This window comes from Schistocerca americana, chromosome 4 (assembly GCF_021461395.2).
Source record: "Schistocerca americana isolate TAMUIC-IGC-003095 chromosome 4, iqSchAmer2.1, whole genome shotgun sequence".
NCBI lineage: Eukaryota > Metazoa > Arthropoda > Insecta > Orthoptera > Acrididae > Schistocerca > Schistocerca americana.
The window spans coordinates 134,423,119-134,447,556 of NC_060122.1; the positions used below are offsets into that span (position 1 = coordinate 134,423,119).

Consider the following 24,438-nt stretch of genomic DNA (forward strand, 5'->3'; position numbering starts at 1 on the left):
CTACTTCCAACATTCTGATATAACTCCCGCTTTGTTCTACACGATATCCTTATCCTACTAGTCAGCCACCTGCGCTGCCCATTACTGCTAGTACCCCGTTTATAATGATCTAATGGAAAGCAACTCTCAAAGAGCATGTCTGTGACATTATTCCCTTCATAAGTCCTTTCAGTGCTGTCCCTGTATTGGGTGGCCCTCCTAACGTCGCCGGCGCTGTCAACGCTGACCTCATCTATCTTGACAGTGTGCTCAATGCCGGCTCTGCTGTGGTTGGTCCACTTGCCACTGCCTCTGCTCACACAACCACTCCAGTTGTGGTTGCCAGCCTTGCCAACGGTCTCATCATCTCAACCTGTGCCAATGATCCTGTTGTGTGTTCTTCTGGACCCTGGATTGTGCCCTCTTGGAAGTTGCACCACAAGCCCCTCACCATGCCCAGCCAGCTCTGACATTGCTTTCAGAGGCCACATGCTGTTCCCCTACATGGACACAGGGTATGACTGTTACTTTGTGGTCACTTTTTGGTGCTGTTAAGCCATTTCAGGTTTATTTTCATCTGCTTGGTGCTGAGCTCTTGAAAAGTTTCTGTGCATATTCATCAAAGGACAAAAAATTGAGTCTTGTTTTGTTAGTAACAAGTTACTCTTACAAAGTGTCTCATCACTTCTCAAAGAGACTTCACACTAAACAGTAACAGTCTCACTTCCTACGGATAATCTAGGATTTATCTTTACATCTTTCAATTTTGTCCCATTAAGATTGACGAGTTCTATCTGCAAGAGACTCTTGTATCTAGTTGCAAACCTGGTCAAATACTCAATAAGCTGATATTTTTTTCATTAAACGGCAGTGCAGGATGGTCTTAAGTCATGGAACATGACATCAACATGAGTGACACTGTCTACATCACTATGGAACTCATGGAGGTATAGAGGGAGTTCAGTTTCACAAGATTTCTGTTTGCAGAATCCATGTTGATTTTTGTACAGGAGATTTTTGTTCTCCAAAAACATCATAATTCTTGAGCATAAAAGATGTTCGTTAATTATAAAACACATTGATGTCAATGACATATATCTATATTCACATAGTCTTTGTAGAATTTTATAGGTATGTCACCTGGCCCTGATGCCCTTCCACTACTAAGCGATTGTAGCTGCTTTTCTATTCCGTGATTGGTTGCCTCAATATCTGCCACTTCGACATTTGTACGACAATGAAAGGAGGGCCTGTGTTACGATTTTCCACAGTGAAATAATTTTGGAAAACTGAATTCAGTATTTTGGCTTTCTTTCTGCTATCTTCCATTTTGGTGCCAGCAAGGGCCAAGTGAATGAACAGATGATTTCAAACTGCTTACTGATTGTACTTAAGACCAAAACCTCTTAGGGATTTTGCTCAACAAAATTTTAATTTCAAAGTCACCGAACACTTCTCTCAGTGCTCTCCTTATGCTCATTTTAGCTTTGTTCAACTTATTTGTGTCAGCTAGGTTTTGACGTCTCTTGAATCCGGGATGAAGCTTTCTTTGTTTACAGAACAGTTTTCTAACACAGCTTTTAAACCATGTTGGGTCTTATCCGTCCCTTGAGACCTGGTTTGGAACTTACTTGTCATACTGAATGATGCTTTTGAATTTTCGTCCTCATCACTGAATATCTTGTACTGATTGACCAGAAACTACTATTTGTATCCTGTAACTCTCGCTAAGCAAAAGTATCTTCCTAGTTTTCTTAAAATGCCTGATATCACAGTCTTATGATCACTGACACAGTCCTCTACATTAATTGATTTGAGAAGTTCAAATCTGTTTGTTGCTAGGAGGTCTAATATGTTACCTTCATGATTTGGTTCTTTATCTGCTCAAGTAATTTTCGGACAAGACATTCCAAATAACTTCACACAAATCCCTGTTTCTGGCACAAGGTTTGGTAGCATGGCTCTCCCAATCTAGGTCTGGCAAGTTGAAGTTGCCCCCCACTATAGCAGTATCAGCAGGGAAGTTTATATCTGGTACGTTTTAGCCGGCCGAAGTGGCCGTGCGGTTCTAGGCGCTACAGTCTGGAACCGCGAGACCGCTACGGTCGCAGGTTCGAATCCTGCCTCGGGCATGGATGTTTGTGATGTCCTTAGGTTAGTTAGGTTTAAGTAGTTCTAAGTTCTAGGGGACTAATGACCTGAGAAGTTGAGTCCCATAGTGCTCAGAGCCATTTGAACCATTTGGTAAGTTTTCTCTGAAGCACTTTACCACTAAGCTCCAACCCAGACAGTCTATAAAGGTATCCAATTACCATTTCTGAACAAACTTTCACGCTTAACTTGAACCCACGTTAATTCATATTCAAGTTCTGTGATAACCATGCTAGATAATATCAAGTTCTTTACAGCAATAAACACATCACTACCATTTGCGATTAACCTTATGATAAATATTCTAATCTAAATGTGAGATTTCATTGCTACTTCCATTTTAAATCAACTTTCTTTTCCTAATAATATCTGGTCATTATAGCCTCTACTACCAATTGTTACCAATGGCTCCTTTGCACCGGCTATACCGCCACCCACAGAACACTTTGGGCTACTGTGGGGACCCCTTTCACCCTGGTGGGTTTCGACAAGTCCTGAGCTGCTAACACGGCAGGCATGGCCTCTGCTCCTGATGGTTTCAATTCTGTGACTCTTCCGTAACTGAGGTCCCGCTTCCGACTTCTATTTTTCCTTCTATTCTGTCCATTTTGGCTTCTCACTTCCCTCTCCCCTTGTTGCCCACTGTTCCCAAGCACACTTCTGAGTGCCTTGACACACCATCGCGGCCACTGCAGCTGAACACACTCATCGTCAGTCTCTTCTGCCTGCTCGCACCTTACACTTTCCACACCTTCCTAGGACACAGACCCTGCTGCCTTGATGTCAGCACACGCACATACCCACTGCTCCAAGTGACCCCCCTCCCCCGTGGCCTCCTAGAAAGTGATAAGAAATAACTGCAACATTGTAACAAAGAAATTAGCAGGAAACAACTTCAGTGAAGACATACATTACCCTTGAAAGTTATAAAAAAAAAAAAGATTTTTAAAAATAAAAGTTGTCCAACTTAAAAGTGGAAGCTCTCTTTTACAGAGGATATAGCACTACTTGGAAGTAATCACCAGAAAAAAATTTAACTAATCTGGATTGGCATTTTTTTAAAAAAAAAAATCTCTAAATTATAAAAAAAATTCAAAAGAAGGCAGTAAAAGAACTTAGATGTGTCCAAAAGCGGAATACCATTGTAATCATAAATCAGTTATCTTTAAAATAAAAAAAATTCTATCAAAATATCTACAGACATACATTTAAAAAAAAAAATTATGATATTTTCATCTTCAAATTGGTGTTCACAATGTCATCTTTGGAAGCCTGTATCTAGGGGCGACAATTTTTCGGAGAAAACAAAAAAATACGTATTTCTTACTTACTCCTGAACTTTAACATAGGCCTATGCTAAATCCTATAACGTCAGAGACTATGAGGGTAGCCCCTCTTTGCTTGAAGTGATACGACTTGTACCATTAAAAAAATTTCAAGAACCGGCCTTAATGATTACTCTGGGGATGCACGGCCCCTGGGTATCGCTCTCAATGGGATTGTGAGGATAAGATCAGAATTACTGCACGCACAGAGGCCTTCAAACGATCATTCTTCACGCCCTCCATAAATGATTGGAACATAAGAAACCCTAACAACTGCTACATATCGTCTGCCATGCACCTCACGATGGTTTGCGCAGTATAGATGTAGATATAGTTTAGTAATTGTATTACAAAGACCTTGTGTATAGCTTTAGCAAAATCAAATACTGATGACGGTACGCAAATAAATGTAAACAAGTATAAATCTACAGCAGGTCAATTATAATTAAGTTTACTCACTATCTGCCTGTTCTGTGGTCATATTTACGATCCCATCCAGGGGGTAATGGCCCTCCATCCGCATTCTCCGCCATTGATTTGCTCTTTATCCTTACCGCTGTGCACAATGCCTACGTAAAACACGCCACAACAGTGTCCGGCACAACAATTGAGGAAACAGTGTGATTATCCGTCAAAACAAATCTTCGTGATATCTTCCCTATAACCAAAGCTACAAACCAGGAAAACATTCCACACGCCCGGAATTAGTTTTTATACAAACCTGTAACTGTGGTACAGACTGTTCTCTTTAATTTCACATTTCCATCTTCAGCTTCTTCATTAAAAAAAGTAAAATATGTGAAACAGTCTAATTTTAACTGCTGTGGTGTAATATTATCTTTGAGTAAATTGTCCATATTGTGGCTGCGCCGAACAGGCGAACAGTGAGTATCCCGATGTTTGTGTCATGGTGAGGTGAATTAAATTCACTTAAAAATGGCTGACGGTGCGGGAAATTGGTGTCTTATTGAAAGTGACCCGGGAGTGTTTACGGAGCTAATAAAGGAATTTGGTAAGTAAACCGTACGATTTTTGTCACGTGCGTATATTATTTTCAAAATCTAAACTTGCGATATGATTACAATTCTTTTTCACGTTTTCAATCACTTGATGCATGTTCCAGTACACTTATTGTGTCTATCATGAAAGAGTGAAATATAGGCGTACAGGAAAGTTTAATAGTATTTTGAGACTCCTCCTCTGTAGTTTAATCATCCTATGTCGTCAATCTTTCAAATCTGATATTTGTAACAGTTTTTGCATTTGGAAGTCGGTTAAGATTTGTTTGTGAATTACAAGCGATTTAAATTGTTTTCACCATAACAGTGATATATTTCAGTAGATATGGGAAAAGTAATTCTCTGTACGGAACTGTGTAGTTCTTATTGAACTAGTTCAAATGAAGTTATGGAACTAGTTCCACAGTATCAATAACTAAGACCACTTAGAAAAACTCCTAAACTAATAAATTAGACTGCAAGATTTCGAATTTTACCTTGTACAAAAATTGAAAGACTTTTAGAAACAAACGATGTGCATGTTTCTAAGGTTTTTTGTGTTAGCATGAGCTGAGCTCTTTCAGTTTTGACCCAGGTTAACCTATTCTCATTGTCACCAAGAGCGTTTATCTGCTTCCTAATTTTTATTATTTTGTGAAGTCTGGAAACTTGTTCTTATTTAAATGTTCACAAAAATTAATTTTAGGATGGGAAAGACATATTTAGATGCAGATACTGGAGACGGATGCACAGCAACGGAACTTACAAACCAACATTGTTCAGAACTGCAGCCTGAACTGAATTAGGTGAACTAACAAAACGGTTTATGTTTTCTGATGTATCACAGTCGAGAACGGAAGCTCGAACTGAACTAATAGAACGGTTTCAGTCTTTTAAACAGACGCAGTTCAGCATTAAGAATTCAGAACTATGGGCGCTTAGGCCCTGAAAGTGGCTGTACTTGGTATTGAGAGAGAGCAAATTCATCGATGCACATGGCAGCTTCTAGTAGGTGGGGAAAGTGAGGAGTAGAAGAACTATAGTTCACTAAAAGAAAGACCAGTCCAAGCAGTTCCTCCCATAATAGTTAATTTGAACTAGTTTGTGAACTACACATCGCTAAGTTTAACGAGTGTGTGTGTAAAACTTTAGCAGAAATTATTGACCAAGGAGGCAGAAAAATATCTTTGTGTTCAGATTCTGAGAGATTCAAATATGTTTTTTAACCTTATGTCATCATTGAATTAATATTATTAATAGGTTTTTTCACTCCATGTGATTACCTAATGATACGTAAAACAAAGGAGTTGGTTTTCTAGGTGTGTTAGTAGTTAATGCAAAAGCTCGGTGATTAGAAATTTTATTTATTTTTTTATTCATTCTTATACCATTCAGTGCAGCAGTATAGGTTATGTCACATACATTACAGAAATAATACAACCTATAGAAAGTATTTTTGAACAGGAGGTCAATCGTGGCCTGATTAATGAAACCATTCCAGCACCCGTGTTAGTAACTTGGGAAAGCCATGAAAACTTCCAGTGAGGATGACTGGATGGGGAATGAACCTTGCAGTTGCAGCAAGTGAGACCAGTCCATTAACACTAGTTTAGACATCTTACTCGCTAGACCTATATGATTTGGAAAGAAAACCAGATACTTGTAGTCAGAGGAGCTTACAACATGCACAGTAAATATAAGCAGTGATACAACGATAATATGTAAATTTGTTCAGTTACACTTGAGGAACAATGTAAACACATGAGCACTTTCCAATACTATATCCAGCACCACTTATTGTGCAACAGAGTTTCTTCTCTGAGGAGAGGTGTATTGCAATGCATCTGAAACGGAAAACAGAACATCAGTGGCAGAAACATTCTTGTACAAAGATACACACAGCATAGATGTTCACCTGCTAAAAGATTAAAAAGTACTTAGCAATAAGCAAGGACCCAGTTACACTGTAGAAACATTAGCCAACTAGAAATGTTCTTAACTCTGTTCTAAAAGCCGTTTCCTTCTCCAGCCTGTTCATGTATGTTCACAGTGCATTATGAAGAATGACACCAAAGTGATTCACACATTTGAATAAGAGTTATTTTTACTCACTCTACATTGAGGGACCCAAAGTTTGAATGTTAAATCTATGGTAATCACTATTAGTTTACAGGCCTCCAGGATTAGCTCTCGTCAACATCATGTTTGTATATGTCACAGGGAGGGTACTGTAAGCATATGCAACTTTTTGAGTAGAGGCTTTCAGCGAATCATTTTAAATCTGTGTGACAAGATTCGAATAGCCTTTCTCTGTAATGTAACAAGTTCATTTAATTTATTATTAATTTTACCCCAAAAACTATTCTATAAGGTACAAGTGACTGGAAGTAACCGTAAGTAAATCATTCTGCCAACTTCTAGATACTTCAGAACTGATTCTCAGAGCAAAACGCGCAGATCATAGTTCCTGAGAGAGTTCTGTTATATTGTTTACCCAGTTTGTCTTATCAGCATACACTCCTCATAATGTTATGCATTGTAGCATTCTACCACATTTCCATCCAGCACCAGTTGAAGATCTCTGTTTTAATTCTTTTCAAATATAGCAATATCTTACATTTTGCTGGCTTACCTATGACCTTTGTGCCTCATCTGCCAATTTCATTTCCACTGCACTTCTCACCTCCTTCAGTATCCTGTCCCACGCGTTTCCTTAGATGGTATCATTTACCAAGCCAACTTCAAACTGCAACAACATGCTAGACTTCACCTCAAAAAGCTGTTGCACCTTCTCTGAAACTACCTCAACAGTGGTATTTCCTGTCCCTCTGCAGCTCCCTAAACAGCCACACCATCAACCACCACCACTATCCTATAAACCGAAGTTTGTTTTCAACCTCTCGTCTGAAGCACTCTCCCCTCCCAAATTATCTTTATTATCCAAGGCCTCACTTTCAGCCCTAAATCTGCATTTAATCATGCTGCTTAGCAACCCAGTTCCAAAACTTTTCCATCAGCAAAACTGACGTTAGAACTCTACCTTGAACAGGCTCATCATTCTCTAAAAGCTGATGAGTCTGTCATTATCCTCCCAGCAGACAAAGGATCTACCACTGTGGTACTTGACCGACAGGAGAGAGAGAGAGAGAGAGAGAGAGTGTGTGTGTGTGTGTGTGTGTGTGTGTGTGTGAAGGTCTTCGCCAGCTGTCTGACACCTCTATGTACAGCATCTGTCATCAAAATCCCTGTGATTCAAACTGACCTACAGTCCCTCCTTAAGACATCACCCCAACCGTTTATCATCTACCTAAGCTCCACAAACCCAATCATCCTGGTTGTCCCATAGTTGATGGCATCAAAGCACCTGCTGAACATATATCTGCCTTAAATGATCAACACCTGTGACCCATAGTACGAAGTATTCCCTCCTATATTAAGAACACCAACTATTTCCCAGATCTTTTTAAATCCACGCCCACCCCACTCCCACCATAAACCTTGCTTGTCACCATTATTTACGCCACTCCCGCTGTACCAACACCCCTCACACATGTGGTCTGTCTGCTACTGACCATTTCCCGAGTCAGCACCCACCTGATTCCAAACCTGTGACATCTTTCCTGCACACCTTTATCAACTTACCAACTACTACTCCATTTTTGAGGGGCAGACATATAAACAGATCAGGGGTACAGCCATGGAACCAGGATGGCTCCTTCGTATGCCAGCCTTTTCATGGGTTTCTTGGAGGGGCTTTCCTGGGATCCATCAGCCTCAGTTTTAGGTTTAGATACATTGATGACATATTAGGGGTATGGACTTGTGGTGAGGCCGTCCTGTTAAAATCCCTGGAATCTCTAAATACGTTCTCCCAGTTAAAATTCAGATGATCCTATTCCGAATTAGTATGGCACTGTCCTTGATGTTGATCTCGTCACCGCTGAAGGCCAGCTACACACATCTGTTCAGATTAAACCTACAAACAATAGCGGTACATAAATATTGGCAGTTGCCATCCTTTCCATGTGAAGCATTCCCTCCCATACAGTCTTGGCATCCGAGGCAAACGTATTTGTTCAAATGCAAATCTTTACAGCAGTACACCACCATTCTTGCCTCAGCATTCACTAGACATACTTACCCCACCAGCCTAGTTCAAAGGCAGATTTCCTGGGCTGTCACATCCAATTCTGGTACTACTGTTAAGTAAACACTGTTTGGCATTTTACATTAGCATGACTACCACCAAGTTATCAATTAGGATGAGTAGGTATAGGCAGAGGGTGTATACTAGTAACACATTGTATCCTGTTGGAGAGCATGCACTTCAACATGACAGTCATGACCATCTACATCTACATTTATACTCTGCAAGCCACCCAATGGTGTGTGGCGGAGGGCACTTTACATGCCACTGTCATTACCTCCCCTTCCTGTTCCAGTCGCATATGGTTCACGGGAAGAACAACTGTCTGAAAGCCTCCGTGCGCGCTCTAATCTCTCTAATTTTACATTCGTGATCTCCACGGGAGGTATAAGTAGGGGGAAGCAATATATTCGATACCTCATCCAGAAACGCACCCTCTCGAAACCTGGCGAGCAAGCTACACCGCGATGCAGAGCGCCTCTCTTGCAGAGTCTGCCACTTGAGTTTGCTGAACATCTCCGTAACGGTATCACACTTACCAAATAACCCTGTGATGAAACGCACCACTCTTCTTTGGATCTTCTCTATCTCCTCTGTCAACCCGACCTAGTACAGATCCCACACTGATGAGCAATACTCAAGTATAGGTCGAACAAGTGTTTTGTAAGCCACCTCCTTTGTTGATGGACTACGTTTTCTAAGGACTCTCCCAATGAATCTCAACCTGGTACCCGCCTTACCAACAATTAATTTTATATGATCATTCCACTTCAAATCGTTCCGCACGCGTACTCCCAGATATTTTACAGAAGTAACTGCTACCAGTGTTTGTTCCGCTATCATATAATCATACAATAAAGGATCCTTCTTTCTATGTATTTGCAATACATTACATTTGTCTATGTTAAGGGTCAGTTACCACTCCCTGCACCAAGTGCCTATCCGCTGCAGATCTTCCTGCATTTCACTACAATTTTCTAATGCTGCAACTTCTCTGTATACCACAGCATCATCCGCGAAAAGCCGCATGGAACTTCCGACACTATCTACTAGGTCATTTATATATATTGCGAAAAGCAATGGTCCCATAACACTCCCCTGTGGCACCCCAGAGGTTACTTTAACGTCTGTAGACGTCTCTCCATTGATAACAACATGCTGTGTTCTGTTTGCTAAAAACTCTTCATCCAGCCACACAGCTGGTCTGATATTCCGTAGGCTCTTACTTTGTTTATCAGGCAACAGTGCGGAACTGTATCGAACGCCTTCCGGAAGTCAAGAAAAATAGCATCTACCTGGGAGCCTGTATCTAATATTTTCTGGGTCTCATGAACAAATAAAGCGAGTTGGGTCTCACACGATCGCTGTTTCGGGAATCCATGTTGATTCCTACATAGTAGATTCTGGGTTTCCAAAACCGACATGATACATGAGCAAAAAAACATGTTCTAAAATTCTACAACAGATCAACGTCAGAGATATAGGCCTATAGTTTTGCGCATCTGCTCGACGACCCTTCTTGAAGACTGGGACTACCTGTGCTCTTTTCCAATCATTTGGAACCTTCCATTCCTCTAGAGACTTGCGGTACACGGCTGTTAGAAGGGGGGCAAGTTCTTTCGCGTACTCTGTGTAGAATCGAATTGGTATCCCGTCAGGTCCAGTGGACTTTCCTCTGTTGAGTGATTCCAGTTGCTTTTCTATTCCTTGGACACTTATTTCGATGTCAGCCATTTTTTCGTTTGTGCGAGGATTTAGAGAAGGAACTGCAGTGCGGTCTTCCTCTGTGAAACAGCTTTGGAAAAAGATGCCTGTTTCACCACATGTGCCACCTGGGTTCTTCCCTTAGACACCAATTTCTCAGAACTCCGCAGGTTGGCACTTGCGCTGCAGCATGTCCTTGGCTTTCACCACCCACCTTTCCTTAATTTATGTTAATTTCTTCAGCCTCGGCATTTCTTCACAGTAACCATTCCTTTCTTCACTCCATTTTAGTTTCCTACATCTTTCTTATTCTGACCAGTCTGTTTTTCGCTTCAGCCTTCTATCACATATAGTGCTCTTAAACACTGGAAAATCCAGGTTGGAATGTAAAAATATGATGAAAAGGATAGTTGCTACTCATCATATAGAGGAGGTGCTGAGTCGCAGAGAGGCAAAACGAAAAGACTGTCAAATAAGTAACCTTTTGTCCAAAAGGCCTTCTACAGTGGTCAGTTTGTGTGTTTTGTCTAATGCTGAAGAAGATCATTTGGTCGAAAGCTTTCTTGTTTGACAGTCTTTTTGTTGTGTGTATCTGTCTCTCACCATCTCCGCTAAATGGTGATTAGCAGTCTACCCTTTTCTGATATTGTCATTGGACCAAAGGCAATAGTAGACCCTTCTGCATTTTGACACATTTCTCTCAGTTCATGTTGAATTTTTTAGTTCAGAAGTCATCTTCACTGATGGCTATAAGGTTGATGATCACGTAGCCTGTGCCACCTTACATTCTGGGGGTTCACTAACAGCACTCCCAACAATACAGACAGTGTTTTTTTTTTTTTTTTTTTTTTATAGCAAAGCTGTTATCTGTTAATCGAGCCATCTGTATACTTGCACTCGACTCCACAAGAATTTCCCTATTTGCAGTGAGACTCTAAGCAGTCTACAGGCCAAGAACATCTTCTCTCTGACCTCCAGATTACTGAGAGCCCCGTTGCGTTCATGTGTACCCCAAATCACATTGAGATACTGGAGAAAAAGCTTGTTGATCAGTTATCAAAGGAGGTTACCATGATGGAAATTTTACAAATGTGGGGGATACTGGAAACCAACTTAGGTTTGGCATTAGGTCTTCAGTTTTAGGAGTCTTGGAGCAGAGAATGGCACGCCGTGGGCACTGGGAATGAACTAAGAGCAATAAAAGGTCTGCAGCCACATGGCAACCTTTCCTCCACCTTTCCCAAAGGGAATCTGCTATCCTTTACCAGTTCCATATTGATCTCAGCTTATGACCAATTTCTCAGGCGAGATGACCCCAACCTGTTGTCATTTCTGTTTAGAGTGGCCAAACTTCACTGCTTTGCAGCCACCACTGAAGCTCTGAGTATTCATTACCTTTGCTGCTGTTAGTTGACGACTTCCACGTGGCACATATAGTCACGTTTTATCTGAGAAAGAAGTTTATTCACCAAAATTTGAAATTTGCACCGTGGTCTCGTTACCTCTTTCCATCTGGGATGGGAGGCAATCTTGGCAGCTGCAGAAGTTGAGCTCAGGCCACAGGAATTGCACTAGGGATGCTCTAGATGCTTTTGGCTGACACATTTCCCCAACCTGACTGTATTTTACCACTTTCTTATTGTTGATTTTCCTGACCTACTTTTTTACTTGGTCCTATCCATTAGATCATACTGCAGGAGGAACAGATTGATTTCCCACATTTTTCTTATGAAGTCCTTTAGGTTTTGATTGTTAAAGGGCAAGGGTCGTTCCATATCAAATCACCCAATAAAAAATAAATTTTACACCCACCTCCTTAGATTTTCATGAAATTTGGCTCAAATGGTTCTAATACCATCCTGACAACACCTGCAAATTTTTTTTTGCCGTATCTCATAGTTTTTTTTATAAATTTTTAAAGTTTTTATGTTTTGCATTTTCCGAACCTTCGGAAATGGTAAATTTAATTTGTATTCAAAACTTTAAAATTGCTTATCTTAAAAACTCTTTTAGATAACATCATGAATTTTTGCAGTAAGTTTATTTATTATACATATTTGAAGATAAAAATGATACTATTAAAATATATTAATATTTTCTATGAAAAAATATGTATATGTATTTTTTTTCTTTTTTTTAACGGATGTTTTGTTTTATAAGAATTGCAATATCTAGAGTCTCAGACCTGATAGAATGCTCAAATTTGTTTTAATTTACTCTTAAACATATAGGCTACTTGATAAAACAAAAATAATGATGGCTTTTTAACATGTTTATTAATTATAGTAGATTACATTAGAATTACGTACAAAGATAGTGTTCTTACAACACTTCTGTATAACCCAACTGATTGCTTGAAACATTGAATTTTTTGAGTAATTTTGTCTTTTTTATAAACATTAATGCTGATTCAGACTGTTTTTCCACTTCAGCCAAGAGCTTTCAGTTCTTTTGATACAGTCTTTTTTGAAGTAATACATTCTTCCAATGCCGCTTGATTGAGGTGTGTCTACTATGCAAGAATCTTCTCTTTCAGGCCAATAAAATGATGCAGCTGGTCCTGAAGGATGTAGAAATAGAATTTCTGCATCTTCATCATCATTGAATATTGTTTTTACCTGTCCAAAGTACCAGTTACCATCATGATTTGCATGGTTCAACACGGACCTAATCAGAAGAAAAATGGAAAGAAAAGACTAAGGAGGGTTTTACACTATCTGTAGTCCTTCTAATTTCAAGGTTGTTTGTTGGAAGTGGTTTGAAGTTATGAAAACTTCTTGTTCCAGGAATGGTTCGGGTTGTTAAAAAAACGTTTTTCTAGTTTTAACTGTAGCAAATCAGCTTCTTTTTTGTCAATAAAGTGAAAATGAATGTTTTCAATATTTTTTTCACAAAACTTGTACACATTGATTGCTGTCATTATTTGTTCTTCATCTGAAAGCTGTAGACTGGCTTTCCTTAAAATTCTTTTAATAGTTCCTCCTAGGCCATCACAAATTGACTTCCCATGACTTGTTGCAAAAAAAAGAGTGTCGGGCCTTCAAATTAAAGTCTCTCAAGTGTTCAGTCAAATTTTTAAAACTGTTTCTATTTTTGAACTGCCCAGCACAACCATCTTTAAAGTAGTGAACTGAGTCAATGTCAGTGTGATGTAATGACAGCCACTTTGTAATTTCTTTTTGTACAAAGTTAAAAAAACCAGTGTCATGTTCTTGGTCATCACTAATAAAACAGTGGTTGGAAACAAAAACATTGTTTTCCTCATTTCGTAGGAAAACTCCAACTGGGTGTAGAGTATAACCACCTCTATTCCAGTGGTAACTTTGGATCTCATTTTGTATAACAAAGGAATAATTTTCACTGAAATCCATCACAATAATTGCTGTTTTGGGTGGTGGGTCTTCTTTCAATCTTTTAAAGGCTGCTGATTGGGATTTTGCTATAAACGAGTGCGGGGTGAGGTTTTCCAATGACCTAACCAATAAAGAAATGTAGTCTTCAACACTGATAGACTGTTCGATCATTTCTGCCCTGTCTGTGTTAACCCACTGACTGACTACAATTTCTTCTTCTAAATCATAATCTTAACTTAGTAGTTTTTCAGTTAAGTACTCAGTTAGTGCAGCATTTGCAGGACAGCTGTCACAATGATGTAGCATGCAGTTTTGGTTTTCCGTGTTGCACACAAGCTTCTTAATTAGGTCTTTATAAGATTCTTCAATTTTCACAGCATCCAATAATAGTTTAACATTCTGGTGGACACTGCATACACATACAATGTGTGTGCCTGCAGCACCAGCAAGGATACACCATTTAGGTCTCAAGAAACAAAATTTTGAAAATCCTACTTCTACCTCGGGATTATCCCATTTGAAAGAATAATAGAGTTCTCTCAAGTTACACAAAATGAGTCTTTTTTGCATGTACACATTTTTTTGAACACTTACTTTGTCTTTTGTTCCAGGTAGCACTCTGGAACTTTCATCCTTTTCATAAAAATCTGTTACAAGTCTTACTGTATTTTCAGAAAGAGTTTTACCTTTTTTTGGACCAGGCGTTTCCAAAATACCCTTTTCAGATTTTAGCTTTCTAGCTTGTCGCACCATGTACTCACTTACATTAAAGTCTTTCATCACTTTATTTCGACTCCAAGAATCTGGAGCCAAGGTCAGAATCTGGATTTTTCTATACCTCCAACAGATGACATCTTCTCTTTCATAAGAGAAATCATTACATCAAAATCCTTTGCTTTCTTGTATCTTCTTCGTCATCATCAGAACTTGGTGCATCATATTTTAATGCTTTTGAAACCGCCTTTTTTGCAGTCTTTTCAATACTACTAACCTTCCTTTTAAAATAAGACCCTTTACTTTGTTCTGACAAGTCACGAAACTTTATCGGTGTTAAACCTAAATTATCAAGAGCAATGTTTGTTTGTACGAGGGATACATTTCTGGATTCCAATGATTCTAATTCAACCATGACTTCATCATCTGTTTCACTTTCATTGACTTCAACTCTTAATTTTTCCTCACAAAAGTTACGGCATGTTGACCAAAGCTTTTGTCCAGGTTTTATGCTACTATTTTTTGTCAGTAATTGTTTAGAAAGATCCAAGCCTACACTTCTCAACGACTTTTGATGGGCTTTTTGTGTGTGTGTGTGTGTGTGTGTGTGTGTGTGTGTTTTTTAGTGGGTCTACACATGTTGTTTGATACTTTTCAAAAACATTTAAAAAGTAGTAGCTGTGGTGTGAACATATATTCTTAAATTCACACAGATTAATTCCAGATCCCGTAAGTGGATCAAATTTTTTTCTTCCTCACTCAATTCAGGTACCGGTTGTAACTTTTTTGAAGGTGTGTAGGTTGTTTGAAAACAGTCAGATTTTTTTAAATAACCCTACGCTACAGGTTTGAATATCTGACATACTGATTTCACTTTTGGTCTGATTACTGTTCTGGTTACTTTTATAGGATATTGGAAAAGAATCTCTGTAAACTGAGTAACAGTACTTACTGAAAGTTCGAATAAACTTAATAAAATACTATCCAAGCACTATTTAACACTGTAATAATTTTTTACTTCAAAACACAGGAATAACAAAACAAAATCCAAGCATACATTGTTACTCCAAGAAGGCAAAAACTTATTTTTGGTGTCTAAGTCACTTGGTACTTTTTATTTTTAAAATATAATTAATATTATTTAAAAAATTAGATAACTATCGAACAGGTTAAAAAGCCAACATAATTTTTCTTTTATCTAATAGCCTATATAATTAAGAGTATTTTAAAACAAATTTGAGCTTTCTATCAGGTCTGAGACTCTAGATATTGCAGTTTTTGTAAAACTAAACAAAAAAAACCGACAACTACTTGTAATTTTTTTACATTTGGAAGATTTTAATATATCTTTATGGTAATTTTTTTAATATTTAGATATAATACACAAACTTATTCCGAAATTTCATACTGATATCTTGAGTATTCTTTAACATACAAATTTTTGTTGTTGTGAGGACACATTTAAGTTAAGATTTCCGACTGCTGAAACAACGCTAAATCTAAAAACTTCAAAAATTTATTTAAAAAAAACTATAAGAGATCCAGCAAAAAAAATTTACAAGTGCTTTCAGGATGATAAAAGAAGTAATTGTACCAAGTTTCATCAAAATCTGACATGGTTGGTGTCAAGGCCTGGGTGACTTGACATGGAATGACCCGCAAAGGTATTGAAGACTGCATGGTTTCATTTCATCTTCACCAATTAGTTAGTCTTTCTGAAATTGGTTGTAATTTTATTTATTTTTTTCCCCTATAAATATATAAAATTTAAATTTGGGTTAAGGTCAGAAGTTAAATGACCAAGCAAAACTTCTGTTTCCATTATTCACAACAAGAGCAAATCACTTGTTAAATGACTAATTATATACACCTCAACTATAATATCATTGCTAAAATTTAATAAGTTTTTTGGATGACAAAACTCATCTGCTATAATTTCTGCATATGTGATGAAACAGGAGTGTACACTGCCATCTGACAAATTAGAGTACATCGTCATTTACATTTTGTTTTAAACTGCAGTGGTTGCTGAAATGTGTATCATGGATTGTGTTACAATAGGTACTAGTTAACATTATTAATAATTTTTACAGGTGTTAAAGGGGTCCAAGTAGAAGAATTGTGGAGTCTAGATGCAGAACAGTTTGAGAATTTGAAGTAAGTTGTCTTGTTAAGCTGTATGAATATTTCACTAATTATCCATTCACTGTGTCATGCGGAAACACATAATTGTGTTTAATTTTTAGTTTTTAATTTTGTAAGTAGGTGTTCTGGTTGTTACACAGTTGTATGATGACTGCTCCCACACAGCTTGTATACAAAACAAGCACAAGAAATTTATCATTATTAAATCATGTATCTCATTCTTAAAGGTGAGGATGAAAAGATGGTCACAAAGTAGACGAGGCCCTGAACAGCAGGCAGGTGAAAAGAACGAAGTTCCTTATGTCTTGGATAATATCGCCTTTCAGAGGGGTGTGAGTGCGTGTATGGATTTGTTAGCTCTTAAGTAGTTTTATCTAACAGGTTAATTATTTTCAGTGTTTTCTAAATGCCTATCTTCATATAAATGTATCTTGGTGTTTCCGTCACTCTTAAATATGAAATTCTTCTTTCCCAGTCAAGTTAAAGGGTACATTAACAGGGTGTATACGACCCGGGAGATCCAGGAAAAACCCGAGAATTTTTCATTGTTTTATTTACCAGTTAAATTTTTGTTATTTTGACTGGTAAGAAGGGTACTACTGTATCCTGCTTCTGCAGAATAACACTGCAGTAACAAAACATGAACGAGAGGGAGGGGGGGGGGGGGGATGAAAATAAAACTTAAGTCACAAAGGAAATGTACCATAAACAACAACAAAACACAAGTGTCTGCCAACCAAAGTGAGTCAAAGGCTTAGGAAGAATATGCAGTGCTTCCTAAAAACAAATTGCTTCCGATGAGCGTGACGTGACAACTGTTTACATTTGAGCACCTGTGTGCGGGCTCTAGCGCATGCACAGTTGAGTCACGTATGAGTAGTACCTCCTCCCGCTTCTGGCTACAGATGTGTGGCTGGGCGCCACTATCTAAATTGCTCCAGTTCGGAAATATCGTAGATCTGGGGCTGATGCACAGAGTAGTCTGAGTTGCAGTGGGTAGTCTCCATGTGACCTGTGTTTAGGTTTAGTGAATTTGCTGTTTCCTCTTCGTTCATTGCTCTCACATTAAATGAAAACAAAATGGATTTCTGTGGCTGGGAGCTACCAAATGAATTAAAATACATTTGCATAATTACAAAAGGCTAAAATATGTTGTTAGTTTCAGGTTTTATTTCCACCTTTCTGGCAGTCAAGCATTAATCGCCTTGCAGAACAATGAAGTTATTTTTGTCGGTTTGCTAAAGAGATTTGGCTATTATTAATCTTTTGTGCTGAGGCAGTCAATTTATTTGAAACGAAGTGTTTAATTTTACACTGTTGCTAGTTTCAACTGTTCGCTGCATTTCAAGTGCACGTTTTCCGTCTTCTATCTCGTATGGCATTATGCCATAATAAAGAACCAAGCATAATACAGAACTGGTACTCAAGAAAATTTACACCCGAATCTGGACATACAAATGTGCACTTTAAGCCGAATTATGCATTTTAGCATGGCTCACGAAATTCTGATGCTCTTGAAGTATCCTTTGATGTCTTGTTTCTTTTATGACATAATGCAAGATCTTTTAATGTTTTACACGTATGAACATGCGGGCTTCCTGTGTCATCATAGCTGCGCAGGCGCAGTGACGCCTGTTACCTGGCGCTCTCTGGCAACTGCTGAAACGAACCAATTTCTAACAGGTCACAGGAAAATATTGCAAATGGTGGTTTGAAAAGTTTTACTTTCAAAGTAAATTTCCTTTTACGAAAGATAACCTGTGTGCGAGAATATACAATGAATTTCTTAAATTGCAGAGCTTCTGACTCTCATTTAAAAATCAACTCTTTGAGGACGACCATCTAGAAGAGTTTCGAGCCGAGAAGATCAGACATATATGTCGTTATTAAAAATTTTACTGACACATTTGTTTTATATATCTTAAAGTGTAACACGCGCAAAAAGATCAGCGTTATATGTGGAAGCTTAGCTTCTCTTGCAGCTTATTAATCTTAGATACCGATATTTGTGAAAGCTTTGTTTTTCTTGTAGCATCACTATGTATATCAATTTAAACCATTAACTTTTCTTTTTTGTGTGTTCACACTACTTAAGAGTGATCTTGCTATTGGTTGACTACATCACGTGTCCTATTCTGTGATCAGCTGGCGAGATCACGTGACATGAGCTACGACTGGCTTACAAAAGCACGTCGCAATCTCGATTTCATCGCTTCGGAAAGTAACATGCAGAGTTTGGTGGAATTCGAATTTATACCTCCATAACATGAAAAAATGCAGCGTACATGTTGCTGCACATCAAAGAGCTTTCCAGAACATGTGTTTCCCTCCCTGGGTTTCGTTTTCTAAACTGCTGGCAAATTCTACGTCTGTGTAGAAAACCATAAACATTCTAAGGATTGATAAGTTTTACAGTGCCGAGGAAAAGTATACTGTCACTTAACGCAGAAAAAGTGTATTTTCACCCGGAAGAAAGTGTATTTTCAGACGGGAAATCCGGGAAAAATCCAGGATTTTTTTTTTTTTTTTTTTTTTTTTTTTTTTTTTTTTTTTTTTTTTTTCCCCCCCTTGCCCATGTGAACACCCTGATTGACATTTTTTTTTTAAACTCATACACAGGTGATAGAGCTGTTGTATAAGAGTTTAAGATTGACATAATACTGCCTGTAAAAAAATAAATAAAAATTACCCTTTTGTCATAGGGATTGAAAGTTTGGTTTCAACAAATGTCTTCGTTAAATGTTTACGGTTTCAACAAATGTCTTCATTAAATGTTTATGGCTTCAGTAAATGTCTTCACTAAATGTTTTAGAGCACCAGTATACCAAGGATTTTTGTACACCGCATTGCTGGGTTTGGGTATCAGAAAGAAACAAAATTTAAAGATGAAATGGTAACTCAGAATAAAGTAATTTTCACGTAGTGGACTGTGGTACACACACACACACACACACACACACACACACACACACACACACACACACACACACACACACAAGATGCGGAAGTTCAGATGTCAGAAAATAGTCATGCTGTAGTGAATATGGTCCTGCCCAGTAAAATGTTGTGGTGCTACCAATCTTTGGGTTGGTGAACACCATTAATTGGAAAAAGCACAAGAAAACAAAGGAAGTCACACAGAATATTTTTAAGATTGTGCTTCACCCAAACACTAGAATAACTTAGTTTTTATTCTTAGACATAAGAGGATTGCCTATTGCAAAGCAACATGGACTGATATGATATCATTGAACTATGAAAGAGAAATTAAGTAGTTAGACTGTATGTGAGTTATAACATTAGCAAACAGCAAACTTGATGGTATTGTCCCCTAGGTAAAAGGTAAGAATGATTGACATGGAACTGTCTAAAGACAGGGACGTATGAAAGTGATTCTGTTCACATTCATATGACGTTATCAACAGGCTTCGACATTAACCCCTCAAGAAATCCTGCTGTATTGTAAGACACTAAAGTACCCATGATTATAAAGGGAAAATTAATTTTTTACAATATTGACATCAGTTGCAAAACAATTTCACTTTCTCATTTTTGTCTCTCCTACCATTTCTAAGACTCCAAACCATCCTCCTCTCTTACCATGATGAATCCTATCATATATTACATCCGTTCTTTTCAAAAATATGCCTTTGCACTATCAAAATTAAGGTCCCATATCCTGTTGGTGGATGTAATCCTACTCTACATTAGCCTCTTTTTACATTTCGAGTACAGCACTCTCTTGCACTTACCTAACTAATCTGTGACATGTGTGCCTCATTTGCCCAGTTTCCACTTCACCAGACTTCTCCATCTTACAAAATCCTGCAGTTATCTGCCCCTCATGTTTCCTTGGACGGTATAATCTGCCAAGCCAACTTTAGACTGCTGCAACATGCCAGACTTTATCTCAAAAAGTGTTACACCTTCTTCTAAACTACCTCAAAAGTGGCGTTTCTCTTCCTGTCCCTTTGCAGCGCCCCAAGCAGCCACACTATCAACCTCTTCAACAAACAGGGCTTGGCAAACCACCTTAACATCGCATACCCTTCACCTCTGCCTCCCAGACCAGTCATAACTCATAATCACAAGAACCAGTCACAACAGTACAGTGTTCTCAACCTCTCATCCAAAGCACTCTCCCTCCCTGAACTATCTGTATTATCCAAGGGCCTCACTTTCAGCTCTAAACCAGCATCTAACGAGGCTGTTCTGGTGAAGAACCCATTTCATTTACAAACAATGTCAGTTGGAAATACCACTTTGCAACCCAATCCCAAAACCTTTCCAGCAACAAACCTAACATTGAATCTTGCCTTGAACAGTTCTGACCACAATCCCGACTTAATCCAACACTATTACCTTAGAATAATGCCTTACAAGCCTTGCAAGAATTCCTCACATCCAGCATTGCTTCACAACCTTTCCTCGGGTCTCTACAGCATGACCCGAACTTGTCCTCAGCAGGGCTCCAGGCTCTACATTCCCTGATGACTCCATCATCATCCTCCCAGCAGACAAAATATTTACTGCTGTGGTACTTAACCGACAGAAGTTTGTTAGCAAAGGACTATGCCAGCTGTCTGACACCTCTACATACAGAGTCTGCCACCAAGGTCTCATCCCTGTGATTCAGACTGACCTGCTGTCTCTCGTAAAAACTTCAGGCCCCTCACAAGGACTTACAACTCAATCCATAGAACTTCTTACCCCCACTCAAACCCCACACCCCCACCTTTTACCTTCTTCCTAAGATCCACAAACCCAATCATCCTGGCCATCCTACAGTTGCTGGCTTCAAAGCACCAACCGAACGTTTATTTGCCTTGCAACTGATAGTACAAAGACATCCCCCCTGCATTAAAGGTACCAACCATTTCCTAGATCGTCTGAAATCTGTGCCCATACCATCTCCACAACACACCTTCCTTCTCACCATTGATGCCATCTCCCTCGGTCTGCTGCTGAACATTCACTCAGTCAGCGCCAACCTGATTGAAACCTATGATATCCTTCTTGCTCATCCCTAAATACCTTCTCCCAATTAAATTTTACACGGTCCTATCCCGAATCCCATGCAACTTTCCTTGAAGTTGATCTCATTGTCACTGAAGACCAGCTACACACATCTGTTCAGATTAAACCTATTAACAAACAGCACTACTTAAATTTTGACTGTTACCATCCTTTCCATGTGAAGCTTCCCCTCCCATACAGCCTTGGCATTGGAGCCAAATGTATTTGTTTGGATGCGGCAATACACCACAACTCTCACTTCAGCCCTCATTGAACATAATTATCCCAGCAGCCTAGTCCAAAAGCAGATTTTCCAGGTCATCACAACCTATCCTGGTACTGCTGATTCCTCCAAAACCAACTTCGGAGTGCACCACTTGTCACCCAGAATTATGCTGGTTTTGAATGTATCAATCAGCTACTTTGACAAGGCCATGACTTCCTAAAATTGTGCCCTGAGATGAGATCATTCTGTCTGAGATTTTGCCCACCACACCTAGAATAGCTTTTCGTTGCCCTCCCAATCTCCGCAATATCCTTGTCGATCCCTATGCTCCTTCTGCAGCCACCTCCCTACCCTATGGCTCCTGCCCCTGTGACTGTCCCCACTGCAAAACTTGCCCTATGCAACCTCCTGCCACAATCTGTACAGCCCTGTAACTGGCAAAACACATATTATCAAAAAGAGAGCCACCTGTGAAATGACACGTCTTATACTACCAGCTATGTAGAAACTGTTCGACCTTTTACATCGGCATGACTGCCACCCAGTTATCAGTCAGGATGAATGGGCATTGGCAGAGGCTGTATACAGGCAACACAGTATCCTGTTGCAGAGCAACTCTGTACAACACGACACTCATGCCTGTTTCACCACAAGGGCCATCTGTATTCTTCCCCCAGACACATTTCTCAGAACTACGTGGTGGGAAGTAGCACTGCAACACGCCCTTGGTTCTTGCCACCCACCTGGCCTTAATTTACGGTAATTCCTTCTGTCTCAGCATTTCTTCACTGTAACGACTCCTTTTTTCATTCCATTTTAGTTGTCTACAACTTTCATTTTCTGACCTGTCTGTTTTTCGCCATCCCCCTGCCACCTCTGTTACGTACAATGCACTTAGCTTTTGACTCTTACTAACTTGAGCACGATGTTAGTAGTAATCTCTGTCTTTTATATTTCCCTGTATTCCACCTTTAAGTTCTCAGATTTTCGTATCTTGTCTTGTTAAGGGAGAGCTTCCACTTTTAGGTTGGACAGGTTTAACCCTCCAGCAGACGCGTCAACTTTCATGACGCCTGTGGATACATGCGACGATTTTTGTGGTTTTTTGTTTGTTTACAGGTTCTTTTTCTTGTGTTTTTGTTTTAAATTGCAGTTACCTTTATTGTTACAGATTTTACAAATACAGAAGTGAACATCAGGCTCATTACACTTTCAAATTAACAGAAATATTTGACATTTTGTAATGGAGAAGTACACGAATTTTTTTAAAAAATTGATTTTATTATAGATACAAATAAATTATTGAATTAATCAAAGCATGTCTCTTTTTACTGATTGCCCTCTACAGAAAGACATTGTTCACAAATAATTTTTACGTACTTTTGCAAACAAAGATGTGTACCGAATTTTTCACATGTATACTTGCTGAGACAAGTCTTTTTTGTCTCCCTGTAGCATGACTGGCACCTTTTTCTTTTCTTGTTTTCTGATTCCAAGGATTGTTCAGCGTTTTCTTGCACCTTTCCTTTAGGTTTGTACTTTACTAGCATTGACTTTATATCATCAGGTAGAGTCATAATAAGAGCTCTACTTTTGAGATGATCTTGCAATAGAGTCAGAGCCAAAGTTTGAGGTACTCGCGCCGATTTGAGTATTTATTCTTGTTACCCAAGAAAATTACTCTTGAGTTGATGCCTGCAATGTTCAACGGGTGGAAAAAAATCACCATAGGCCATCTTCTTGTTGACCTAGCTACATTGTAGGTTGCACAGAGTTTGTCAACTACATCAACTCCAGATTTGGTGTCATTATAGTGTAGAATAATTGCTGGTTTTTATCTCTAAACCTTACGAAACCTCACTTGACGATACATGCATACTCGAAAGAAGGACTACAGTTTTCCCTTTTTTCGGGACATACGACACAAGGGTTTCATTCTTGCTGTAGCCAAATACGCTATCATATTGCTGTCTACTTTTTGGTGCTACGAAATTCGATGGCAGTTCCTTCTTGTTTTTTCTAATTGTGCCTACAAACGACAGTCTCCTTTTATGCAGTTCTCTTACTATCTCTTACTAACTCCAAACTAGTGAACCAGTTATCTGCTGTAATGTTTGTACCCGTCCCATATATTGGTTCGGCAAGTCTCAGAACTACTTCTTAGGCGGAGTTGTTATTCTGAAAGGGTCCTTCTGGTTGTAATCCACAATATATTTCCATGTTCTAAGTATAATAAAGCTTGGTATCTCACAGACAGAAAATTTTGATGCCATGTTTAGATGGTTCGGATGGTATGAACTGGCAAAATCCACACCGGCCTCGAATTGCTGGTAGCTGCTCATCAACTGTGACGTTCTGACCGAGGGAGTAACGTGTCTTGCAGTTATTCAAACACATGGTGAACATTTCCCTCACGGGTACTAATTTGTCTGTCTTGAGCCGTTCGTGTCTTGTGGCTCCATCATCAAAACGAACACATCTTATTGGGAACAGGAAATGTTTTTTGGACATCGTCATTCTAAAAATATTCAGACCAAGATCATCTGCCGTTCAGAAGTCGTGAACATTCTGTCGCCCACCACGGAACACACCAGCAAGGTATAACAAGCCAAGAAAGGCTTTTATTTCGATTGCGTCTGTGTCCTTGGAGTCACTCTCGCGAGCAAAGTTTCCTTTTAGA

General features: G+C 38.9%; 2 protein-coding genes across 5 annotated transcripts in view; one reads left to right on the forward strand and one right to left on the reverse strand.

Moving 5' to 3' along the window:
* Positions 1 to 4,216, reverse strand: part of LOC124613877 (histone-lysine N-methyltransferase 2D) — a 187,212-nt gene extending 182,996 nt beyond the window's left edge. The window contains exon 1 of one of the 3 annotated variants that reach the window (XM_047142607.1): positions 3,915 to 4,216. In XM_047142607.1, coding sequence (XP_046998563.1) covers positions 3,915 to 3,988 — 74 coding nt within the window. In that variant the 5' untranslated portion in view covers positions 3,989 to 4,216. The remainder of the gene's footprint in view (positions 1 to 3,914) is intronic. The other 2 variants (XM_047142608.1, XM_047142609.1) reach the window with 2 other exon arrangements.
* LOC124613878 (ubiquitin carboxyl-terminal hydrolase isozyme L5) overlaps positions 4,104 to 24,438 on the forward strand; it is an 86,207-nt gene continuing 65,872 nt past the window's right edge. Inside the window, exons 1-3 of one of the 2 annotated variants that reach the window (XM_047142611.1) lie at positions 4,104 to 4,244; positions 4,333 to 4,467; positions 16,465 to 16,528. In XM_047142611.1, the coding sequence (XP_046998567.1) occupies positions 4,392 to 4,467; positions 16,465 to 16,528 (140 nt within the window). In that variant the 5' untranslated portion in view covers positions 4,104 to 4,244; positions 4,333 to 4,391. Of the gene's footprint in view, positions 4,468 to 16,464; positions 16,529 to 24,438 lie in introns of both variants that reach the window. The other variant, XM_047142610.1, reaches the window with a different exon arrangement.